Here is a 26,896-nt window from a genome sequence, read left to right as displayed (position 1 = left end):
ATTTCCTACTTTATCAAGCATTTCCCTCTTCAAGATTGTTTTTCATAACTTTTCTCCATTATTTAAATAGTATCATTTTCACATTTGAATTTGCAACTACTCTGGAATTTGCTTAAGTGTAAATAATGACATAGGATTGCAGTTTGGCTCCCCCAACTAATTCAAATGTCACTTCTCTTTGGGTCTACCTTTGGACTCTCTGCTTTGTTTGATATATTTACCTATTTATGTGCCTGTAACAAAGTGTTTATTGTAATTTTTTTAAAATATGTTTACATTGATTTCAGAGAGAAAGGGAGAGGGAGAGATAAAAACATTAATGATGAGAATCATTGATCAGCTACCTCCTGCACACCCCACACTAGGGGTCGAGCCCACAACCTGAACATGTTTCCTGAACGGGAATTGAACCGTGACCTCCTCGTTCATAGGTCCATTCACTGAGCCACGCCAGCTGGGCTGTAGTTTTATTTTGTTTTGTTTTGTTTTGTTTTTTGTTTTTTAATAACTAGGTTTACCTGCAGTCCTCCTCTCCCTTCCTTCTTTTGCCTTCTTATTCGTTGTTTCTTTGGCTGTTTTTCACAGTTTTTTGTGGTGTTGTTTTTGTTTTGTTTCTTTTCCTTTAAACTCTAGCATCAGCCCTAGCCAGTTTGGCTCAGTGGATAGAGTGTTGGCCTGGACTGAAGGGTCCCAGGTTCTATTCTGGTAAAGAGCACATTCCCGGTTTGCGTGCTCGATCCCCAGTAGGGGGCGTGCAGGAGGCAGCCGATCAATGGTTCTCTCATCATTGATGTTTCTATCTCTCTCTCCCTCTCCCTTCCTCTCTGAAATCAATAGAAATATATTTTAAAAATAAAATAAACTCTAGCATCAGTTTGTCTGGTTATAATCTGCAAATGCATATAATTTTTCCTTTTATCTGGTACTTATATTTATTTTTCTTGTCTAATCATTTAATAGTAATTCTTACCAGAAATTTTAGTAATAACCATTTGCCCAACACTTCATTGTCAACCAAGAGACTGAAAATTATTTTACCCTTGTTTAATCTTGTCCTTCTCTTATCCCCCTCAACAGTAGAGAGGAGCCTCACCAGTCTTCCCAAACCCTTTACACAGATCCTCTCTGTTTTATCCTGCTACTTGAACAAGAAATGTCCTGCCCTTCACTTCTAAATGACCACCCAGCTTTACCCTCTCATCTTCAATGTCAGAATCCACCTATGTTTTAATCCCATACTCAGTGCTTCATTTTAGGTTGAATGGGTGAGTAAGCAGTCTTAGAAATTATTTTTTCCTCTCAATTATAATAGAACTAGAGGCCCAATGCACAAAATTCGTGCATGGGGGGGTACCTCAGCCTGGCTTACACCCTCGCCAATCCAGGACCCCTCAGGGGATGTTCAACTGCCGGTTTAGGCCCGATCATGCGGCAATCGGACCTCTCACAATCTGGTACCACTGGCTCCTAAGCGCTCACCTGCCTGCCGGCCTGATTGCCCCTAACTGCTCTCCCCTGCCAGACTGATCACCCTAATTGCTCTCCCCTGCAGGCCTGATCCACTAACTGCCTAACTGCTCTCCCCTGCCAGCCTGATCCCCCTAATTGCTGTCCCCTGCCAGCCTGATCCCCCTACTTTCCCCTGCCAGCCTGATCACCCCTAACTGCCTCTGCCTCAGCCCTACCACCGTGGCTTTGTCCAGAAGGACGTCTAGAAGACATCCAGTCTAATTAGCATATTACCCTTTTATTAGTATAGATATAAGAGAAAGGGGAGAAGAGCATGTGTTCCACATCCAACAAATTGAATTAAAATCTTGGAAATACTATTTCTTCTATGTATCCTGCTTAAGAATTATGATTCCTGAAACTGAAGGTGTGTGTCTCATCATTCCTGAAAAATTTCCCAGCTATTTCCTTTTCAAATATTGCCTCTTCCTTTATTTTCTCTAATTTCTACTTCTAGAATTCCTGTTAGATGTAAGTTGGAGCTTTTACCTTTCCCCTATATCTCTCAGTCTCTTTCACACTAACTCTTCATCTCTCTACTAATTTGTGTAATTTCCACTGACCCAGCTTCTGGGTCACCAATTTTTGCTTCAACTCTGTCACACTTACCATTTAACTTCTGACTATTAAGGTTTGAATATCAGTGGCTATATTTTTCATAGGTGAAATCACTTATTTTAATTCAAACCAGTCTTGTATCTTTAACAATGTCTTCTTCTTTTCTCAGATGTTTCAATTTCTTTTGTTTATAACTAGAAGTCTAGTGCATGAATTCGTGCACGGTGGGGTCCCTCAGCCTGGCCAGTGATCGAGGCCTATCAGGGGGGCCAGCTAGGGGGAGGGGCCGTAGGAGGTTGGAGGGGGCTGATCTTGGGGCCTGGATTAGGCTGGTTGGCCACTGCAGTGCATGTCATAGTGACCAGTCGTTCCACCATTCTATTTGCTGGGCTTTTATATATATAGATTCTCTTAACATTTTTATTTTATGGTCTCCATCTGATAAGTATATTACTTGAAGTTCTTAATGACAAAATACTGCTGGTTTTGGTTTACTGAGGCTAAGGGTTGGGGAAGTAATAGTTGTCACTTTAAACTATGAGTCCATGCTTAGTAGGGTGTTTTCTATAAGAATTGTGTAAGGCCTGGCCGGCGTGACTCAGTGATTGAACATTAATCTATGAACTAGGAGGTCACGGTTCCTGGTCAGGGCATAGGCCTGGGTTGTGGGCCTGTCCCAAGTGTGCAGGAGGCAGCCGATCAGTGATTCTCTCTCATCATTGATGTTTCTATCTCTCTCTCCTCTCCCTTCTTCTCTGAAATCAATAAAAAAATATATTTTTTTTTAAAGAATCCTTTAAGGTCTGTGGAGATGTTCCCTCTGAAAAGATTTTGCTCTGCTTATACCAAGTAAAACAGAGGTATCATCAACCACAAATCACATTGTTAATTCTTTTATCAATTTCTTGGCTTAATATATTCCTTGAAAAAAACAAAACAAAAGGTAGTATACACTTGTAAGCTCAAACCTCAAACCTGTGTAATAAGAAACTCGGGGTTATAAATTTTCTAAGGGGAGACTAAGACAGACTGGGCGCAGACTTTGGTGTTTGGGGGTAGGTGGCTCTCCATCCCAGCACGCTACTTCTAACAGATCCAAAGCTCTTTCTCCTGATGGCATATAGGCATCAAAATCAAGCACCTCGATTACTAAGACTGTCAAAACCAAACCACACTCAGAATCACGTTGTTGTAAGTTCCCTCTGTTGCTGCTATTGTTGCTGTTTCCGAGTTTTGGGGGAAGAAAGGCAATCTTAGGGTATTTCCCTTACTTTCTTGAGAGATCAACAGTACATTTAAATAATGTGTTCGTTATATTTTATCCAGCTACTTAAGTGTTGTATAGTGGGAGTTTTTCAGTTATATAGTCTCTATTATATAGCCAGCTTGCTCAAAATAGAAGACCTGGAGATACCATATAGAGATTTTCCATTTACAAAAATGCCAAAAAAACACATTCCTTATTGAACATTTCTTAAATAGATTAACTATCTTAACATGAACTTCAAAAGATCAGAATGTACTTCTTAGTTTTCCTAATGTCTCATAATAAACCAATATGGATTTATTATTTGTGAGCATTTCTAAACATTATTGAAGCTGTTTTTATTTTCAAATTCTACCCTCATTGAACATTCACAGTGACTCCTATTTTGAAAACTCTTTTACTTGATCTTGCTGCCTCTGAAGTACTTCATTCAATCAACCAATAACCATTTGAGTATCTAATGTGCACCAGGCACTTTTCTGGGCAGTGGCAAAACAATTTTGGAGCTTATATCTTAGTAGATGGAGACAAAGATATACCAGGTGGTGATGAAGAACATGTACAAAAGCAAAGCTGGATAACAGGTCAGGAAGTAACAATCTTGTTGGGACCGGAGCGACAGGAGCAACTACTATTTTTCCCCCTTAGCATTTTATTGAAGCAACTACTATTTTATAGAAGGGGGGCAGTGAAGTCCTTTTGGACAAGGTGACATCGGAACACCTTTAAAGGATGGGAGAGAGAGCCATGCAGATATATGGAAGACTAGCTACCCGGACAGAGAGAACTGCCAATATTCCTGAGGCAGGAGCACACTTGTCTGCTCCAAAGCCAGTGTACCTGCAGAGGAGTGAGTGAGTGAAATAAGGTCAGAGAGTCCATCTCCCCACATATTCCCTCCTCATCCAATCAATTACTATAATCTTCCCAATGCCTCTTGAATACATCTCTCAGACTTGGTCTTTGTTTAGGCCCTTACCATCCTTGTTTAGTTCATCTAAGACTGGCTAGTACAACACTTCCCACATGATATGTGCTCTACAAATGTTTGATGTACCATATTTGGCTTACTTTCTCCAGAGCATGTTGTCTTGGTTGGCCACTCATCAAGGACCTGATGGAAATTGTGCCCCTGGATTTGGTTTCCTTTAGTATCATGACCTCTGGTTTGAAACAATGTGATGGGAAATGAAGTTACATTCACATACAAACTTGAGAGACTAGACCACTATCCTATATAATAAAGAGGTAATATACAAATTGACCATCACACCCTCGCACAAGATGGCCACCACAAGATGGCCGGCAGGGGAGGGCAGTTGGGGGTGACCAGGCCTGCAGGGGAGGGAGGGCAGTTGGGGGGGACCAGGCCAGCAGGGGAGGGCAGTTGGGTGCGATTGGGCCGGCAGGGGAGCAGTTAGGTGTCGATCACTCTGGCAGGGGCGTGGTTAGGGGGTGATCAGGCTGGCAGGCAAAAGCGGTTAAGGGCAATCAGGCAGGCAGGCAGTGGTTAGGGGCAATCAGGCAGGCAGGCAGGCATGCAAGTGGTTGGGAGCCAGCAGTCCTGGATTGTGAGAGGGATGTCCCAGATTGGAGAAGGTGCAGGCTGGGCTGAGGGACACCCCCTGCCGGTGCACGAATTTCGTGCACCAGGCCTCTAGTCTATAATGATAAAATTAGACCAGATAGCTGAACGACCTTCTGGATATCATTCCGGACATCCTTACTGATGAAGCCTTGGGATCCCTGCAGGATCGGGCCTAAACCAGCAGTCAGACATCCCCCAAGAGGTCCAGGATTGTGAGAGGGTGCTGGCCAGGCTGAGGGACTACCCCCCTGTGCATGAATTTCATGCACCGGGCCTCTAGATTTATTATAAGCTCAATTGGCACAATGCTCACTGAAGATACAATTCACTTTTACACAGACTTACAAATAGAAAAAATACATTGACTCACAAAAATATGGCATTTCAATAACAAATTTAAACAAAGGATTTCCAAAGAGAATACAGGTTATTTATTTCAATAATTAAAGACAGTTCATGTATGTGCACTGTATCAGGTATACACATTTTAATTGTATATTATGTTTAAGGCCAATAGGATCTGTGGCTAATTGCTCATTTGGTTCTTAAAAAAAAAAAAAAAAAGAAACATACAAAATTGTCTTCTTTTTAACTATACAAACAGACCATATAAAATGTTCCCTGATATGTAAATGTAAAAATATGATTTACTCCACTGACATCTTATGGCAACTTGAGAAGGTACCACTGTGAGCATGACTCTGCCCTTGAAGTGTCTGAATCTTTCCTCACCAGAATATACAATTCAAATGCACAGGACACAATGGCTTCTTTAGGGTTTAAAAGAAGTTCTCATTTTAAGGACAGAAATACATAACATCTTAGTACCCACAGCTAAGTTTTTTAAGGGAGTTGTGGCAAAAATAAACAAACAAAACAAAACAGGATAGGTACTCAACAAAAAGCCATTTGAAAATAATCATGTAAAAGCAATTACTTTCCAAAAAAGTTGTATTTTTCTAATTACACTTTGCCAAACATTTGCTACCACAACATACATTTATATTTATTTTATGTAAATCCATTTATTTAAATTATAATGTATTGTTCTCTAAATAGTTATTAAACTTTTTGGAAATTTTAATCTATTTAAACCACTTTAATAAATAAGAATTGTCCCCTTTGACCTTTATAAACTGCCACAAAGCACATTTTAAAATCATCTTTAATTGGGTATAAAGACACTTTGGCAATGCAGAAGAATATGTGACCTTGGCAAGACCCAGCAAATACAGATGCCCCTGATCTCAGTGAAAAATACAGGCTGTAGAACACTTTATTTTTCTTATATTGAGCTAGAATACAAATGTAACCACTTAAATATAAACATCTATCATCCAGTAAATAGCAAAAGGACATTTTACATCATTAAAAACGAATTCCTTCAATTCTGCCAATGTAAAAATAAAACAAGTTGCAAAGATCAACAATCCAGAACCTGGTGGTGAAGACAGAAGACTGGTAGTTCACATGCCAATTGAAAGTGTGGTCTGAGGACACCAGACCAACATTATAAATATGAAGAAAAAGAAACTAAATGTTTATTTATTACAAACAACTTAGCATAAGCACCAGCTATGTTCAGATGTGGCCAGCGTGTAGGCCAAGTATAAATGCTAAGATCACAGAGAACTAAAGCCATGACAATCTAGTTCTCTGTCCCTTCTATCGAACCTGAAGAGCAATGGGAATACAGCAGCCGCCCTGGGCATTAAGCCCCACCTCAGTTGCTCCTGCTATGTGAAGCCACCCCTACCCTGAGCCCCAATCCCGTTCCCACAAACAAGAATCACAGTCAGTACGTGACTGATGGATCCAGTGTATCCAGGGTCTATAGATATGGCCATAATTTGTCCAATATTCATTTTAAAGAGAATGCTTACATGAATTAATATTTGAGGACACTGAACCCGATGTTTGTGCATATTCTTGTTTAATATTCAAGGGGTTTAGATGGCGTTTTAGGAGGTCACCTACAGTACAAGCAGGATATTTTCATTTGGGTTAAAGACTGGTGCTTTTATAATCGCATCTCAGATCTCGAATGTGACACACTGGGCTGATCTATGTTAAGGCAGGTGACTATATCTTTAGTCATTCTTCATAATAAACACACCCTTCTGTAGCTACAAAATCCCAAATCCTTGAGTGATTTACTGCCATAGGCTAAGTAAGGTTTTCTAAGGCACTTTTGGCTATGTGCAATATTCCTCCTAACTCTCAGGCTGAATCTTACAGAAATGTTTAAAAAGCTGCGGCAAACTGATTTTAAAACTGGATGCTTTATTGATTGGTCTCATCGGGATAGCGAGAGGGAGCCTGTACACAATGCCCGTTCGCCTCTCTCTGTGCCGCGTGTCACCCCTAGAGGAGACTGCAGACGCGGGCCACTCAGATCATTGCGGAGCGCACTGGACTTTTCAACAGCCACATGCCCCCTTCGGCTTTCCTTCACTTATCGGGTCCGCAGAGGGGTGGCCATTGGGCCGCACCACTCCTTCAGGGATCCAGGACTTGTCCACACACCGCTCCATCCGCTTCATTATCAGGTCCAGGAGCGTCTCGATCGCTTCGCTTATGTTTGTCCCGTTGGCAGCGCTCGTTTCAAAGTAGGGGATTCTGGAAGACAGAGAGGCGACTCAGAGAACGACTTGTAGAGGGAGAGGACAGTGGGCTTTGCCCTTGATAATTCAACTTATAAAACAGAGCTCAAATGTGCAAGGCAACAAAAGCATTTTACTGCCCTGGCCGGTTTGGCTCAGTGGATAGAGCAGTGGCTTGCAGACTGAGGGTGCTGGGTTCAATTCCCGTCAAGGGCACAGACCTGGGTTTGCAGACTCAATCCCCGGCCCTGGTTGGGGCACAAGCGTGAGGTAACCAATGGATGTGTCTCTCTCACATTGATGTTTCTCTCTCTCTCTCTCTCCTCATCCTCCCTCCCTTCCACTCTAAAAATCAATGGGAAAATATCCTCAGGTGAGAATTAACAAAACAAAAGCATTTTACTACTATAGGATACATTAAAAAGTGAAAAAGACTGTCCTGGATAGTGTGGCTCATTGCTTGGACATCGTCCCATACACCAAACGGTTGCCCATTCAATTTCAGATCAGAGCACATGCTGGGTTGCAGGCTCAACCCCTGACCTCTCATAGGAGGCATACAGGAGGCAGTCATGGATATTCTCTCTCTCGTGCTCTCTTTCTCTTTCTCTCTCTCTCTCTCTCTCCCTCTCCCCCTCTTCCTTCCTAAAAATCAATAAAAATATTTTTAAGTTAAAAAAAAAATCAACACTGCATTCCTAATAGAGATGTAAAACTTCTGAAAGTTTTTATTCCCATTTTACAAATATTAAACTGTGGCCCAGAAAGACGAAGTAACTTGCCCCATTTCACAATGCCAGAAAGGAAGAGAGCTGGTAGTGGGATCCACAGCTGTTTGGTTCCAGTAACCAACTTAGTCATAGGCTCTACTTGTTCCAAACTTACATACATGATATGGGGATTTCCAAAACAGGTAAATCTCTTCTACTTGCTGCACATTGGGGAGCAGGGTGGGGGCCGGGGGGACTGGGAGGGACTGCCTTAGCGAGAAATGAGAGGTCACTGGCTGTGTCTTTACTGCTTGTCAACTCCAGGTGGTATTCCTGCACCAGCCACTTGCAGACATTCTGAATTCTGCATCTCAGAGTTCCTCAAGGGTATCTATCTTAAGTGTGCTTATTTTGTTATCCAAAGGCCTGTGGTATATGTATAATTTTTAAAGTAACTCACAAAGCATTATTTCAAAAACTATAAGGCTTCTTTTCACATAATCTCTTGGTGGCCACCCTTTATACATTTGAATTAATCTTTGCCACAGAATTAATCAACTGCCAAATTCTTCCTGCTTCTTAATAAAGCCATGAAAATAATAATCTAATTGTATTTCCTCAAACTGTTGATTTCATTTCTACCACTTAGTAAGGAATCTGATCAAAATGATCTCTGATGTAAAAAACTCCGAAAAGAAAATTGTTTTAGCACCTCAGAGAGAGTCCTGCAACTGAATTCAGTAAAATATTTCCTACATTTATAGGGACTTTAAAATCGTCCACTATTACTTTTCTTAAAGAATGTCTTTGTTTTCCTGTGTTCTCCTAGCATCTTAAGGCTACATTAATGACTCTGATTACAATTTCAGTTACTCTTGTATTATTTCCTGGCTAGAAGCAGCTTCCACATGAGAACTTTTATAGTTTCCTTTTAAAACCTTCTTTGTGCTTTTACAGATGTTTGCAGAACTGTTCTGCTTCTTATGTCACTACAAGTAGTGTTGGAGAGTGGGAATTTTTGAGCATGCTTCCAGAGAGGCCGTGGACTATGCCCCAGATAGAGATGTCAGTGCTGACACTAGGCCAGGCCTTGAGATACGGTCTCATGGCCCCTTCCCAGCACGTAGCCTTCTTTCATAGAACACTGTCAGCTTTCTGGAGAACAGGATGACCCTGTGAATAACATGGTCGTCATTGGCATGATCCTGACGTTGCTTGGGAAAAACTGTTTTGTCTTGGGTTACTTGTTCTGCAAAAACCGGATGTGGTTAATGTGCTTAAAAGCGGTCCTACACAAAGGGTCGCTGCTGCTCTCTGGTCTCCCTGCGTGGAGAATGGCAGAGCAGTCGCCGGGTCGCCCGGCTAATAAAGGCTCCCTAAATTTTAATTTGGTCTGGGCTCCAGTGGTCATTCACTCGCATCCGCTCCACAACAGTAGGTTAGGGTGTTCATGTGTAGGGATAAAAGGCTATTTCTCCATTGTGATTCCCCAAAGCGCTATCTTACTGCACACTTCCTATAGGAGCTATAACTTGACCTTGGCAATTCTCTCCTGTTCTAGTATAGCTTCTAAAAACTGAGTAAGAAACTATGATTTCATTTGAGTATTTCTCTACCCATCTCTAAATTCTGCAAGACATGGTTGCTGCAATGATTCTCCCATGCCCACATTGATAGCCCTTCATATGCTGACTCTAAAATATCTTGATCAGAGAAGGGTCTACTAGGAAAATTACATGGTCTCAGTGGTTTTTTAAACCACTGTTTATCTATGACTTTCGTTACTGTCAGTCTTTTTTTCTCCCTCTTTATCTGTCACCTTATCCACAAAATGAAGATAATACATATTTTCTAACCCCCGAGTCTCATGCAGTATTTGATTACCAAGTGTTATGAGAACACCCTTTATGTGGACTCAATAAATAATTATTCATCAAGTACCTATGATGTTATTGAACTAAGTCCGAGGGAGAGTTTGTGATGTTGCCATTGTTACAGAAATTGAATTTGGGATTGAGAGGTCTCAAAACTTAAATACTTACATTTTCTTCTTCTCAATTATGCCCATGAAAAATAATTTAATGTCTACAGAACATTTCTTATACTTAAGGGGAAGACCTGCTCACTGTATTGCGATTTAGAAATATACTGTTTCATGGAAAGGCAACTGAAAAATGATTCCCTCCCTCCAAGAATAAATAATAGACTGAAATTGAAAATACAAAAAAAAGTAGTTGAATAGTAAACTTCTTGTAAATACTAGTCATGATAATGTACATCTAATTTTTAAAATCTGCACAAATCTATAATAATAAAAGCATAATATGCTAATTAGACTGGGCAGCTGAACACCTTCCAGACAACCTTCCAGATAAAGCCAGGGCTGCGAGGGCTGAGTCCCTTGCACGAATTTCGTGCATTGGGCCTCTAGTTCAATTATAAATATCTTTCCAACTCTAGCCTTCTCACATTCACAGAATGTCTCAATGGAATCTCCTTAAACTCTTTTTACTTTCCATAGTTTCTTCCCTTTCAGCTCCTGAAAATTACCTCACAGTCACTTTGAAGGCATATATGAAAAAACATAGTTGAAAGTACTTATAAAAACTATAAAACCTAGGTGTAGAAATTACAGACAATTTGGACAACGGTCAGGAGCCATAAACTCTAGAGTCAGGCTTCCTGGAGACAAGTCTAGTAGCACTTGTTACCAACTGTGTAACACTGGCAAGCTATTCATCTCTGTGCCTCCGCTGCTTCGTCTGTAAAACTAGATAATATCAGGATCTTCTTATAAGGATTAAGTGAGTTGACTTTAAAGCACTTACTATAATAATAATAGTAGTAGTAATTAGCTACCCTTTTTTCTCCAAAATATAAGGGTATCTGGTATCAAGAATTAGCCAATCAGCTGCAACCTTATCATGAGATGTGACCAAGATGCAACTTTATTATATGACCTGTATATTTATGGTTCAAGACAGGGCATTCATCCTTGTGGCTACTGCTGTGTTGGATGGGTGTCATTTTTTAAATTTGACAATCTACAGGAAAAGAGGTCAGTGCCCTTGACTAAATTTGATATCTGGGACCAGGCCTTCCTGCATCGGGATGGCTCACTCAGACTTACCTGTCCCAGCCAAAGTGCTCCGAAGCACTTGCCTCCCTTCACTCCTCAAACACCGCGTTCCCCCAAGTGGCCATCACTAAATGCTGACAGAAAATGGACCTTGCTTTATTGATTAATATAAATGACGGATGCCTCTAGCAGCGCTGTGAGCTATTGTCTAATGTTTACTAACTTAAGCAAATATTTGATTGGTAGTATTTCAGGGTATATGAGTTAAGATGTATATTTCAAGTCTCTCATATTAAAAGATGTACAATATTAACTAGATGTAGTTTAGATTTATAACCCCAAATTCAAGTAACAAACTTATACCCTTCAATTAAAAGTACACTTCCCTGCCCTTGTAATCTCCAGGTCATGTGATCAGGAGTCAGGTTAACAACCTGAAAATCTTTCGACTGATCATTCAAGTCTTCTGAGCAATTAGGGAAACGCGGGTTTTGTTTCTATGGGAATAAAATACTAGCGATCACTCCTCTCCACTCTCAGCTCTTTGAACTGCCAGACAAGAAGCAAACCAGATGAGATCCATAGAGAAGACCCTGAAGTAAGACTTTCCTTCCATAATAAAATGATGCCTGAGAGACAGAATTGTGCCTTGTGCTCACATTTGAAAGCTGGACTTCTCAGCTTGTCTTAAGGGCATAGAAAGTTTAGTGGATGGAGTTAATAATATCTTTATGTGCATATCTTCTTGGTGTTGACTTTTAGAAGGCATTTGAGGTGCTTAATCTGAACACTTCCCTGTATCTGTAAAGAGGAGTAACCGTGGCTCATGGGTCACGGTAAGGAGGCAATGAGATAATACATGTAAAGGGCTTAGCATAAGCCTAGCATCCAGCAAATGCTCAATAAAAGTTCATCTAATGAGGTTTTCTCTAAAAATAATGTTCTGTTTTTCCTAAAATATGGTAGGCAAAAGTTTAGTAATCTTAAATTCAAGAGGATCAGTTGTTCTTTTTTTTTTTTTTTTTTTTAACCATAGAAAGGATAGTATTGTTCCTTCTCTCCACATGGTGGCGCTAATAGAGCATTACCAGGCAGCAGTATCTCCAAACCTTTGGGGAAAAAATCTGTGCCGCTAATGGTGATATCAATCTGTAAATGACCATTTAATGGCCATTTGGAACACATGCAGAACACCAATCCAGTGTGCTTTTAAAAAATAGATGAAGCACAAATTTTAAAATGAAATGAAGTAAAATAAAATAAACAAAATGGCAAACAGCTTCAAATCAATGGGAGCATTATCACTTGCCGGTTTTCAGTAAGATATCTATATCCCTAGCTCATGCCATAGGTTAAGACCCACATCTAACTGGTTGCTTTTCTATTGTTTATTTCCAAAAAAATAGAAGATTCGTTTCCAGTCAGAATTTTTCAGAAATAAAAGCAAGTGCATTTGATAATTCTCCCAAATGGTTCTAGATATTTGGCTCACATGTGAATCAGAAATTAAGGAGAAATTTTTCACTAAAGTAGGAAATAAAGTCTCATACTTTCATAATCTTTTGGATGCTAAATGAATAAGCTAGTATAGTCAATAAGCAATGTTCAACCTTTCTCATCTCATGGCACATGTAAACTAATTACTAAAATTCTGTGGCACACCAAAAAATGTATTTTTTGCCGATCTGACAAAAATAGGTATAATTTTTACTAATTTACCAACAAAAGATAGTAATTACCTACGCTTTTTACTCCAAAGGGATTTTTAAAACTATTTTTATTTGTTTTAAATATGTTTTTATTGATTTCGGAGAGGAAGGAAGAGGGAGAGATATAAACATCAATGATGAAAGAGGATCATCAATCAGCTGCCTCCCACACACCTCCTACTGGGGATTGAGTAAAACAACCCAGGCATGTGCCCTGAATGGGAATCAAACCATGATCTCCTGGGTCATAGGTCAATGTTCAACCACTGAACCATAACAGCCAGGCTCCAAAACGATTTTTTTTAAAAAAATCAGGTGCCTATACTTGTATATAAAGATTTCTGGTACCAAGAATTAACCAATCAGATGAAACTTTATTATGCAATGTAACCAATTAGATACAACTCTATTATATGACCTATATTTATGGCGCAAGCCAGGACATTCGCACAGAATGGCTATTGTTGTGTTGACTGTTGTCCTTTTTCATTTGACAATCTAGGGGGAAAGAGGTCCGTGCTCCTAACTAAACAGGTGTTGCACGTTTTAAATCCTTGCGGCACACCAGGTGAAAATCGCTGCAGTAAAGGGCTGGGGTGTGGACTGTCCAGCCCGGGAGATTGTGCCAAATGAGCTCCAGATCCTGTACTGACCTGTGTGGGGCTCTGGAAATTGCCTTGTGTGTTGAGTTGCAGCTGATGTATGTGGTTTTAAAACATGCCCAATGATACATCATTAATTTATTTCTCAAACAAAGGAAGGATGTCATCCAATTAGCAAAGCATCAAACTACTAGAGATCAAGCTATTCATACCCCATTTCCTCTAGGTCAGGCTAGATAGACACGGAGTGTTCTGCTGAGCTAAACCGCTTGAAATTCCAGAAATGGTGTGTACTCATATTATTAACGTGGTAAATAAATGTTTTTAAAGTCATCCGTCATTCCAGAAATTCTTGAGCACCTTCCTCATCAATAGCCAACAGCCTTCAGTGGGAAAACAAGTTGTTTTAATTTTGCAGCCCCTGAAAGTGTAAACCTTAAAAGTTCCCGTCACACACTAAAAAAAAAAATTGTAGCTATATGTGGTGATGAGTGTTAACTACACTTATTTTGGTAATCATTTTGCAATATATACACACATCAAATCATTAAAACTCATACAGCATTATATGTCAATTATCTCAATGTTTAAACATTTGCTGCCTATTTCTTGGCACAGCACATGAAATATATACATTCAATTATCATGCTCTCATCGCATTCACAATTTTCTTTATTTTCCTCAACTCTGAATCAAGGACAAAGTCTTCTAACGACCACCGACTATCCTCTGTAAGTAAAGCAGAGTGTGGGAGGGAATTTAGGGGCAACCAGAGTAAAGTCCTTGCCTGCCCACTGAGGCCGGTGCTCCCTCCGTACCAACCCTAGTGTGCCCCCCCAATCTATATCACAGCTGATGCAATTAACTGTTAAGGGTTAAAAGAAAAAACCCTTTTTCTTTTTAGCATAGCTTTTCCAATGAGAAGTCATTGAGCACGTTACCCTCACCCATGCATGGCATCAGTAGACAAGTGCTTTCTATTCTGTGCATAAGTGTTCTGTCCAGCTATTTGTCAAGGAACATATAAGCCAGCATGCACACCTGACAGTAACTTGGCATCTACACCAGTGGTTCTCAGCGTGCCGTCCTCAACCACCACCACCAGCAGCATCTGGAAATCAATTACAAATGTATATTTGGGGGCTTCGACCCCGATCTACCAAATCAGAAGTGGTGAGACACAGCTCTCAGGTGATTCTGATGCACACTAACGCTTGAGCTCCAACAGCATCACCTACAAGAGGCATGTTGGCAATGCTGCTCTCTCCTACTATCTTTGTCACTGACTTTGTGGCTGTTCTTTGTGTGCTGTGTGTGTTAATCCTCACCTGAGGGCATTTTCCCATTGACTTTTAGAAAGAATGAAAGGGAGGGAGGGAGAGAAGGAAGGAGAGAGGGAGAGAAAAACATCAATGTGAGAGAGAGACATCAATTAGTTGCCCCCCACATGTCCCCAGGGTGGGGAATCAAACCCTAAACCCAGGTACAAGTCCTTGACCAGGAAATTGAACCCCTAACACTTTGGTTCACGGGTCATGCTATAACTACTGAAAAACACAGGCCAGGGCTTTGTAACTATTCTTATGTTTCAGCAACAGTATGACTTGTAATAGTTTTTACTGGCAGGACTAAAAATTTGAACAAACCTCTGTTTTGTTCTCTCCTCTGACTTCAATGACAATATTACTCAATGTAGCATACTGCAAAGCATTGTTTTGCACTTGTTCTAGCAGAACTTGATTGGTTTACCAATAAATCACTTTGTTATGTTAGGAAGTGACTCAAGAACATCATATTACAATTTAACCAAGTCTATAGCAAAAAAAAAACAGATTTTGCAGGAAATTAGAGATAAATGGATTCTTAGTTCTACTAAAACTAAATTTCCTGATAGTCATCATCATGCATCCAGCTCGCTCTTCCCATTTTGGGCTGCTGCATGGAGTTCTCATTATCTGATTTCCTTGTCCCAGCACACACAGATGTATGTTCCATATTTGCACTGTAACACGTCCTTTGTTAGCTTTGCAAAGTTTTTCGGAAACACAGTCTGTCATTCTCTGAATGTATGTATATTTCAGAGAATCACTTGTGAACCACTGATCCATTTTTATGAATTGAGGATAGAAGGCAGCACAATAGTAACAAAAATGCAAAATTATCAGACTACATACAAATGATATGTAGTTATGTCGTGCCCAGCTGGTGTGACTCAGTGGTTGAGCACTGACCCGTGAGCCTGGAGGTCACAGTTCAGCTCCCGGACAGGGCACAACCTACACAACTATATTCTATACTTCCTAAATGTTAAAGGAATTTTGTTTCCATTCCTTTCCATTCTTCTCCAATAGTTTCAATTCCCTTATCTGCTAATCCCATCTCTCCTCGTTTTTATTCAATCCAGAAACTTTAGATTGAGCCTCTCTCTTTAAAATACTCCCCAAACCTGTAATCTGAGCACAGATGAAAAGCAACCCCTGTATCCCCAGACTCCCCATATAGTCCAAAAGCAACCATGCGCTCAGACAGGATGTGGAATGAACCAAGGAAAGCAGCAAAGGGCTGAAGAAGCTAGGAGGAGGAGGAAGTCAATCCTGACTCTGCCCCAAACTTGAGAATATACTTGTTTGATGTAGCTAACTGCACTGGCTGCCCTAGGTTTTGCTCTTTTGGCCTTTACTAGCACACTTCTCAAAAGCATGGTCTAGGCCCGTGGTTTCCATTGCTTCATCACTTACTTCCTCCTCACCCCCTTGCAACATGGCTCCCAGCTTCAATGCTGTGTTCTCGTGGTATCTGATCTCCCCCCCCCCCCGCCCCCCACTACATTACAGGAGTGCCTTTTAAAGGAGGACGAGAGCATATCTCAACCCCTGTGCATGCAAATCATGAAAGATACCAATGTCCAGGCCCCCACCTGTGGTGGCTTTGAATATGTCAATGACATTTCTCAGAATTCCCTTCCCAGGTAGGTTGGACCGCAGAGAGATCTGGGGGACGGAAGTGAAGCAGAAGCTATTCTGTAGCTGTCACACGTTGCTGCTTACCTGCTGGCTCAACTCGTTGGCACAAGCCAGCAGCCAGACCTGCACCTGCTCCATCTTCCCCTCGATCCTCCTCCAGCTTCACCGACTCCTGGGCCAGGTGTGAGTGTTTAGCTCTGCGAGCAGAGCCCTGGCTGCTGCAGGACACCCACGCCATCCAGGTCAGAGGCGACAATGACCGACAAGGTTTGGGTCCGTGAGGATGGGTCCAGCTGCTTCTTGCTCTCTCTCACTTTAGATCCAGCTTCCCTTCCTGACTGCCTGTCCTCTGGACCTCAAGCTTCAGCATCAGACACAAAACTACACCTGACAGAGACTGCCTACCCAGCTCCGACAGAGCATAAAGTCAAACCCCTCTGTACCTAAGTGTGTTTGTTCACGGAACCCTGCCTGATAAACCACTCCAGACCAATTATGTCAGAAGCTCAGAGGCGAGTATGTGTTAAAAGCTCCCCAGGTGCTCCTAACATGGTTCCCCACCACCTACCCTGAATGAAAGCCTCCACATCTGACTGCAAATCCTCCCCAGCGTGAGCCAGCCTCGTTGATGGGAACCACCCACTTCCTGGTGCTGGATTTAAGATTTAAAATCCTGTTCTGCCCGACCCTGACCCTGTGTATTTTCTCTGATTTAGTCCTTTTCCTTTTCCACAAATCCAGCCCCTCCCTACTTCACAGATCACTGCAATCTCCCTGTCTCCAGTCTTTCCTCCTTCTGTTTCATCCCCCCTCTCCTCCTGCCCGCAGCCCTCCATCCCACCCCCTCCCCTCGACTGATCTGGAAAAGTGCTGATGACATCCCTCTGTGCTCAAAGGCTTTCAGCAACTCCCTGTCCCCCAGGAAACCAATTTCACTCTCCTTGCATGATATTCAAAGCTCTGCAGCCTCTGGCCTCTTCCCACAGGCCGACCTATCCTTGCACTCTCTTCCCAGTGTGAATCGCATCCTTGACTGCTTTCTGAACCTCCATTGGCCCCAGGAAGAGCACAGCTGTGCTCAGACAATGAAAAGGGGAAGGGCCTCCTCTGGCCTCTTTGGTTTCTAACAACCAAGGCCACTCACCAGGTAACGTCCCTATATACCACCCCCCTCCACACCACACACTCCTCCTCTCCCCACCCCTTCCTTCTCAACCCCACTGGCTGCCTCCCCCTGATATTAACGGTAATTAATACACATACATTTGAGTGCTCATTTTTTTGAGGCAGAAAAAAAGTCAAGTACAAATTCCTGTGTAGGGGTGCCCTTGACACTTTAATAAAAAGTGGCTGACCCCTCCTTTTATGTCCAATGAATGCTGCTGCTATATGATCCTCTTCCCAGAGCTCAAGAACGAAGACAGTTTTAGTTGATTCTCCACCACAAAAGCACAGCCTAAACCACAGGGGATCTTCACACTCCTCTCCCAGTACAGAAAATTCAAAGCCAAGAAGGCCCTGGTGTATGCTGGAGCTCTCTACAGCAGCAGATGGAACTGGCTTTGAAATGTCCTTGTTAAACATAAAGGATGTCCTTATCCCAGGGGTCACCTACTTGCATCTTGTAAAGGAGGCCTTACAAAATTAAGACATCTACCCTCAACGCTGTCTTTCTTCAAACACCAAGAGATTAAGAAAATGGGACGGAAGAATTGAACAAAGGCCCTTCTCCAATGCTTTTTCTATGGTCCGCACTATTATATAATACTAGAGGCCTGGTGCACGAAATTCATGCACTGGGGGAGAGTCCCTCAGCCTGGCCTGTGCTCTCTTGCAGTCCAGGACCCCTTGGGGGATGTCCGCCTGCCAGCTTAGGCCCACTCCCTGCCGCTCGCCAGCCATGAGCCCGGCTTCTGGCTGAGCGGTGCTTTCCCTGTGGGAGCACACTGGCCACCAGGGGGCAGCTCCTGCATTAAGTGTCTGCCCCCTGGTGGTCAGTGCACATCATAGCGACTGGTTGTTCCACTGTTCGGTCTATTAGCATATTAGGGTTTTATTATATAGGATTAACATGCAAAGTAGATATTTGATACCTCCCAAGGCCTACAGCTGAGTGTTTTGTTTCTGTTTTTTGCTTTTATCTTTTTTGTTATTTATTCATGTGCTAATGTTTAAATTGGACATGTTTTCTCTAGATTTCTCCACAAAAATACTCACCCATATTTCTCTGCCAGTCCTCTGGCCTCTTCCTCTTTCACTGCTCGCTGGTCTTCCAGATCACTCTTATTCCCACATAACACTATATCTGGGTTTTCACAGTATGCATGCATTTGTAGCTGGCCTGTTAATGTAAGAAGATAAGAAAATTATAGGTGAACAATAATGTAAGTGCATGATCAATGGAGAATACATGCAAAAGTACCTGATACAGTGCTTTCAAAGCATCAGCGCCCTCATCTGTCAAACTGAATGGTTGAGGCAGAGATGTGAAACTACTCCTGCCCTCAAACACAGACCCCAGCTTATGTATATCAGAGAGGAAAGGGAATACTTAGCCCCCCAAAGTGTGCATGTGCGCAAGTGTACCCACATGCGCGCGTGCACGCACACACACATACACACACACACAAAACAGGTGGCAGTCTTTTTATGAAGGTCATTTGAAAAAAAAGTTGGAGAATTTCCTAGTGCTTATTGCTACTCTTTTTTTTTTTTTTTAGAGAAAAAGAAATATTGATTTGTTGCTCTACTTATTTAAGTATTCACTGGTTGACTCTTTTTTGTGCCCTGACTGGGAATTGAACACACAACTTTGGTGTATCAGGCCGATGCTCTAACCAACTGAGCTACCCAGCCAGGGTACTTATAGTTCATTTTAAAACTGTTTTTTACCTATTTCCTCTCCACAGCAATCACAATTTTAAGAGTTGTCTTCCTATTAGCTAATCTATTTCTATCTGAAGTGTTTTTCATATCTCTCTATTATTCTAAGGCAGAATCAATTCACTTAACACACAATACAGGATTAAATGCAGAGAGAAAACCCAGAAGAAACAGTCAATGATTCAGTCACCAGAACCAAGAAAAAGCAGGAGACTACAATTCTTATTCCACAGCTTTTAGTTCTTTTCACTGGGAAACCTGTAAATAGGCATAATTTTAAATCAAACAAAAAACTTCATTAAGCTGAGTAGTTTAATCTCCCAAAGAAGGAAAATAAAGTCTTACTTCTTACTTGTCACACCCCATAATGAAATTAAAACAGCCCAAGCTTTCACAAAATTTATGGCCTAATTTATTTTTTACATGGTTAACCAGAAAGTGTTGACATTTTAGTTCCTTATTACGAAGTCAAGTTCATTTTATCTTATCAAACATGATAAGTCAAGGCAGCAAGCATTAATTTCAGCTTGATACTTGGTGTAGAATTTCAGAACAATGACCTTTGCCCTAAAGGGACAAGCAGAAAAATAAGGATTATACAGGCAAGACCAAACTGTGTAGTTTCCAATAACAGCCATGCCCTTTCTTTCCTCTGGGCTGTTACACACGCTGTCCCCACACCCTTGAATACCCAATCGCAACCTTCCTTCAGGGACTCCACACCCTTCCTGTTTAAGACTTGCTTCTTAGTTACCTCTGCTGTGAAATCTTTCTGGTCTCCAGAGTGGCTCTGTGCTCTGTTAACACCTTATATGTCCAGTGTCCTGGTTATAAGCATGAACTCAGGGTCCAGTGTGTCTCAGGTGGAAGCCTGACTCTGCCATTTACTAGCTGTGCCATTCTGGGAAACTAATCTGACTGATCTGTGCCTCAGTTTCCATATGTAAATGCTGATAATAATGGTATTTACTCTTAGGGTCACTGAAGGAGGAATGCACGAGGTCAAAAGTGGTAAAGAATTATAAATTTATTAGATGATCTGGAACCAGATGGGCTGAGCCAGCACCCAGGAACAGGGAGTCAGAGATTTTAAAGGACTCAAGGCGGGCTTTTTCAGTGGGGAATTTACTGGGTGGGTCTTGATCCTGGGTAAGTCCAGAGGGGAAAGTTACTGGTCTTAGCAAATGGAATGTGGTCTAAACAAAAGGGAATGTCGGTTGTGAAATGATCTAAAGGTCAGTTTCCCAGGGGAGGGGATATCGATTCGATTATTTGATCAAACTTAACACTTACTTCATAGGGTTAAAGTGGGATTGAATGAGTTAATTCAGTGATTCCTCAGGTAAGGTCCATGGACCAGCAGCCTAAGAACTTATCCTATATCATAAAGAGCTAATATGCTAATTAGACCAAATGGCAGAATGACCATCCGGATGACCATCTGGACGACCTTCTGGACGAAGCCGGGGCTGCGAGGGCTGAGCCCCTTGCACGAATTTCGTGCATCAGGCCTCTAGTTAGAAATATAATTCTAAGGTCTCAACCCAGATCTACTGAATCAGGAACACTCGGTAGAGGGTCCAGAATCTGTTTGTTGTGATAGATAGATAGATAGATAGATAGATAGATAGATAGATAGATAGATAGATAGATAGATACACATACATATATAGGTATATATTTTAAACTACTTTTTAGTAAAATAATAAATATTTTATATAAGTTATATTAGTAAAATAAGTTTATATAAGTTAAATAAAAAAGAAGAAATGCTAACAGTGAGAAGAAAAATAAAATGTATAAATCAACAAATATTTACTTCTAATTAAGATTTGATATTACCAACTCTAACACTGAACATTATATCTTTAAAAAAACAGGACTAGAGAAGAGAATACTTTCCATTGAATATATGAAATCTTCAATAGGTATGTTTTATTTACCTAACTGGGCAGTAAGGACTCTTTTATCCTATAAGGGGGGAAAATACATACAATACCATAATTTCACATAATTTTGTCCATTATCTAAAATATATAATACCTAGAAGGGCAAGATTTATCTAATGTCTCAGAGTTTCCCTTTCTACTGGTGGAAAAAGAGGTGGGTTGATTCTTTTTCAGTGTCAAAATTCTATGAGCACATATCTAACAAGAGTCCTTATAAAGTGCTTGAGCCCGGCAGGCGTGGCTCAGCAGTTGAGCATCGACCTATGAGCCAGGAGGTCACGGTTTGATTCCCAGTCAGGGAACATGCCCAGGTTGTGAGCTCAATCCCCAGTGTGGAGTGTGCAGGAGGCAGCCAATCAATGACTCTCTCTCATCATTAATGTTCCTATTTCTCTCTCCCTCTCCCTTTCTCTCTGAAATCAATAAAAATATATTTTTTAAAAGATCAATGGAACAAAATAGAAAGCCCCAAAATAAACCCATGCCAATATGATCAAGTAATATTTGACTGAAGCCAAGCATATACAATGGGATAAAGAAGGTCTATTCAGTAAATGGTGTTAAAAAATTGGACAGGTACATGCAAAAAATAAACTAGACCACCTTCTTACACTATATATAAGAAAAAGCTCAAAATGGATTAAAGATTTAAATGTAAGACTCAAAGCCATAAAACTAGAAGAAAACATAGGGGGTAAAATCTCAGACGTTTCTCTTAGCAATAGTTTTTCTGATAATCTCCTCTGGCAAGAGAAACAAAAGAAAAAATAAACAAATGGAGCTACAACAAACGTAATAGGTTTTGCATAACAAAGGAAACCATAAACAAAATGAAAACACAACCTACTGAATGAAAAAAGACATTCACCAATGATGCATCAAATAAGGGTTAATATCCAAATTTTATAAACAACTTAACACCAAAAAGACAAACAATCTGATTAAAAATGGGCAAAGGACCTGAATAGACACTTCTCCAAAGAGAACATACAGATGGCCATTAGACATATGTAAAGATGCTCAACATCACTAATCATCAGAGAGATACAAAGTAGAACTACAATGAAATATCATTGCACACCTGCCAGAAAGGTTATCATCTATAAATCAACGAACAAGTGCTGGCGAGGATGTGAAGAAAAGGAACCCAGATGCACTGTTGGTGGGAATGCAGACTGGGGCAGCCACTGTGGAAAGCAGTATGGAAGCTCCTCAAAAAATTAAAAAGGGAACTGCCTTATGACCTAGTGATTCCACTTCTGGGTATATATCCAAAGACACCCAAAACACTAATTCAAAGGAATATACAGACAGTCCTCAGGTTACATCGAACTCGAAGTATGTTGTTTCATGGTTACATCGCCATCTCCCATTTATTTATTAAAAAAAAGTTCCATCATTTCGATGTATGTACATATGTGCTTTATGTTTTTTATTTTTACTGTATTTACCACAAGTAAAGGTCAGGAATTGTTATCTTTCTTTTAAATTTTTTTACTGTTTCACTTCATTATTGCTGTATATGTGCTCCATGTGAGTGACGTGGGTGCTTATATAGGTGGGTTCCAACTTACAGCGAAAATTGTGTTATGTCATGCTGTAGGAACGGATCTCCGACATAACCTGAGGACCTATTGCATGCACATTTATGCTCATTGCAGCATTATTTATAACTAGAGGCCTGGTGCATGAAATTCTTACACTGGGGTAGGATCCCTCACCCTGGCCTGCACCCTCTCGCAGTATGGGACCCCTCGGGGGATGTCCAACTGCTGGCCTAGGCCTGATCCTGCAGCAACTGGACATCCCTCTCACAGTCTGGGACCCCTCAGGGGATGTAGCAGTGCACCAAGTGACAGGCAGCCAGGGAGGAGTCCGAATTGGGGCGGGGTGCCGCGCCACTTGTGCTCATCCCAGCCCACTGCACCTGCTGCCGAGGAGTCGGGAAAGGCTCCCACCATGGCAGCTGTGCTCGCCAGCCATGAGCCCAGCTTCTGGCTGAGTGGTGCTCCCCCTGAGGGAGCGCACTGACCACCCGAGGGCAGCTCCTCTATTGAGCTTCTGCCCCTTGATGGTCAGTATGCATCATAGCGACCAGTCATTCTGGTAGTTCCACCATACGGTCGCTTAGGCTTTTATTATATAGTCAAAGAAGATGTTACACACACACACACACACACACACACACACACAGTATTGGGCCATTAAAAAGAAGAATGAAATCTTACCATTTGCAACAGCATGGATGAGCTAGAGGGTATTATACTAAGTAAAATAAGTCAGACAGAGAAAGACAATAACCATATAATTTCACATACATATGAAATCTAAAGAGAAAAATAAATAAAAATAGAAACAGACCCATAGATACAGAGAACAGACTAATGATTGCCAAAATGGAGGGGCTTGAGGGGGCTGGGTAAAAAAGGTGAATGGATTAGAGAATACAAATTGGTAGTTACAAAATAGTCATGGGGATATAAAGTACAGCATAGGGGATGCAGTTAATAATCCTACATAATAAAAGGCTAATATGCAAATCGACTAAACAGCAAAACGACCAGTCACTATGATGTGCACTGACCACCAGGGGGCAGACGTTCAATGCAGGAGCTGCCCCCTTGTGGTCAGTGCACTCCCACAGGGGAGCGCCACTCAGCCAAGAGCCCTGAGCCAGTCTCACAGCTGGTGAGCACAGCAGCGGTGGCAGGATATCCGACTGACAGCCTGGAGAGTGGGCCTAAGCCGTCAGTCGGACATCCCCCGGGGGCTCTCAGACTACAAGAGGGAGCTGGTCGGTCTGAGGAACGCCCTTGAGTGCTCGAATTTTGTGCACCGGGCCTCTAGTATTGTAATAACTATGTACGGTGCCAATTCAGTACTGGAAATACCAGGCAGAACACTTTGTAAAGTATATGACTGTCTAACCACTATGCTGTATACCTGAAACTAATACAAAATAATATTAAATATAAACTCTAATCTATAATAATAAAAGTGTAATATGCTAATTAGACTGGATGTCTTTCCAGACAACCTTCCAGATGAAGCCAGGGCTGTGAGGGAAGCCCAGGTCCCGGGCGCCAGAGGGAAGCTGGTGCTGGCAGCCTGGGGAAGGAAGGCCTACTCTTGCACGAATTTTGTGCATCGGGCCTCTAGTACAATAATAAAATTAAGAAACAAAACTAAGGTTTTCTATTATCAAAACCACAGTCAATGCCCTAGCCGGTGTGGCTCAGTAGATAGAGCGTTGACCTGTGGACTGAAGAGTCCCGGGTTTGATTCTGGTCAAGGGTATGTACCTCGGTTCCAGGCTCCTCCCCTGCCCAGGCCCTGGTTAGGGCATGTGCAGGAGGCAACCAATCAGTGTATTTCTCTCACATCGATATTTCTGTCTTTCCCTCTCTCTTCCTCTCTCTCTAAAAATCAATGGAAAAATATCCTCGAGTGAGAATTTGAAAACAAAACAAAATAAAACAAAAAAACCCACAGCCAATACTAACAAATTACCAAGTAATTTTGAAGTAGAAGGTAATTTTTAAGTGTTTTCATTATAAAGATTTGGATATTAAAAATTTAACATCAGAGCCTTTCTCAATAGATTTTTCTAGGTTTATACTAATACAGTTAATGGAGGTAAATGTATATTCGCAAGCTGTTATTTGGTCCAGTAGCAGGATTTTAGATTAGGATTTCTCCAAACAGTCAAAATGAAGATATATCCTATCTAATAAAGAGGGGATATGCTAATTGACCATCATGCCCTCACAAAAGATGGTGGCACCCACAGCCAATAAGAAGGGAATATGCTAAATGACTGCCACACCCTCAAAGATGGCAGCGCCCACAGCCACAAGATCGCGGCACCCAGTCTCCTCAGCCCCGCTGGGGTGGCAGGCGTGCTGCAAAGCTGGGCCCGCCCCCAGGAGGGTCCGGCCACTCTGTGGACCTGCCTCCAGAGTCCCCCAGTCCCCTCACACCCCCAGCCATAGGCAAGCCTCGGATGTCGGCTGCCCAGCCACCCAGGGCCACCAGAGGCTCAGGTAACCAGGGTCGGCTGAGGCTTGTGCTGCTGGCAGTGACAGCAGCAGAGGTGTGATGGGGATGTCGCCTTCCCCTGATCACCGGGTCGCCACCCACCCCTGAGGGCTCCCAGACTGTGAGAGGGGGCAGGCTGGGCTGAGGGCCCCCCCCTCCCCTGCTTCCAGGGCATGAATTTTCATGCACCGGGCCTCTAGTGTACATATATATATATATATAGATATATAGATAGATAGATAGAGATAGATAGATAGATAGATAGATAGAGAGAGAGAGAGATAGTGCTGGGACCACTTTTGCCAATGGAGTTCTAGAGTCCTCCAGGCAAATGCCTGGCCCTCAAAACAGAGAAGGGGCTCTAAGCATATTAGAGACATGCAGCCAGGAATCTAATCCATGAAGCCTTCAAAAGGTCTGCATATAATCTGTGTTATATATGTTTTAAACCCTGGGATGATACAAGACTTGATAGCACACAACAGGCAAGGTGATCCTTAGTGATTTAACCCCTCTAGGCCTGTATATCCTCATCTGTAAAAGGGGGATGAGTCTCCTCTGTGGAAAAGACTGATTAAGAGATTGCATGGAAAGCAGGGCCTTACACCTGGAGCATGGGAAGTACTCAATAAATCAAAGTCAGTATTACTAGAAAAAGCAGAGTCTTTTAGTTATCTTTGCCCCTAAACTAATAGCCATGCTCCTTTATATAGCATTTTAAACAGCACTAGGATTTCTCCCAAATCAATTTACAACAGAAGAAGAATATAAGAGGGCATTTTATTGTAGGGAGTGGGAGGCAGGGAGACAATAACACTTACTTATCCAGTTCCTGACATTGAGGAAACTTTGCTCATTTGTCAGATCAAAAAGCAGAAGAAACCCCATAGCATCTCTGAAGAATGCTGTTGTCAAGCTCCGAAACCTAGGAACATAAAAGCAGACTGATCACCTAAACCATGGCCCCACTCCTGAAACATAAAGCCTACCACCAGTGCCCTCAGCCTCTCACCATAGTTCATCAATAACAAATTAGATGTTTAATAATGTGCCATTGTTTATAATAACTTCACATTATACATGAATATTATTGCTCTTAGTTACACTAGATTTAGTGAAGAATGTGATTATAAATGACAATTTAATAGTATAAAGTTATGAGTATAATCAATATTAGGTATCTTACAAAATATAATAAATAGCTATCTAGAGCAAGAATATTTGAAATATATCCAGACTTTTAAAAATGCCAACAATTATCAAAAGTTATACTTGGAATGTTCTTTTAAAATAAAAATAACCTGTATCAATGAAAAAAATTTTTTAAACAAATTAGATGCTGATATTCCAAAAGTGTATAAGACAGTTATTTATCACTTCTGTAAGTTTATGTGTTAACAGACCATGCGATTCAAAAACCCAGCCTGCTGGACAGGGA

General features: G+C 41.5%; 1 protein-coding gene across 2 annotated transcripts in view; it reads right to left on the bottom strand.

Moving 5' to 3' along the window:
- Nucleotides 1–5,473: 5,473 nt before the first annotated feature.
- Nucleotides 5,474–26,896, bottom strand: part of RAB27A (RAB27A, member RAS oncogene family) — a 70,018-nt gene continuing 48,595 nt past the window's right edge. For both annotated transcript variants that reach the window (XM_008143166.3, XM_028147784.2), the window contains 3 exons: nt 26,280–26,383; nt 18,806–18,929; nt 5,474–7,541 (listed from right to left, as the gene is read on the bottom strand). In XM_008143166.3, the coding sequence (XP_008141388.1) occupies nt 7,343–7,541; nt 18,806–18,929; nt 26,280–26,383 (427 nt within the window). In that variant the 3' untranslated portion in view covers nt 5,474–7,342. The remainder of the gene's footprint in view (nt 7,542–18,805; nt 18,930–26,279; nt 26,384–26,896) is intronic.

Source organism: Eptesicus fuscus, chromosome 5 (assembly GCF_027574615.1).
Source record: "Eptesicus fuscus isolate TK198812 chromosome 5, DD_ASM_mEF_20220401, whole genome shotgun sequence".
NCBI lineage: Eukaryota > Metazoa > Chordata > Mammalia > Chiroptera > Vespertilionidae > Eptesicus > Eptesicus fuscus.
The sequence above is the reverse complement of the archived record's forward strand: the minus strand, read 5'-3'. Positions and strand labels throughout refer to the sequence as shown.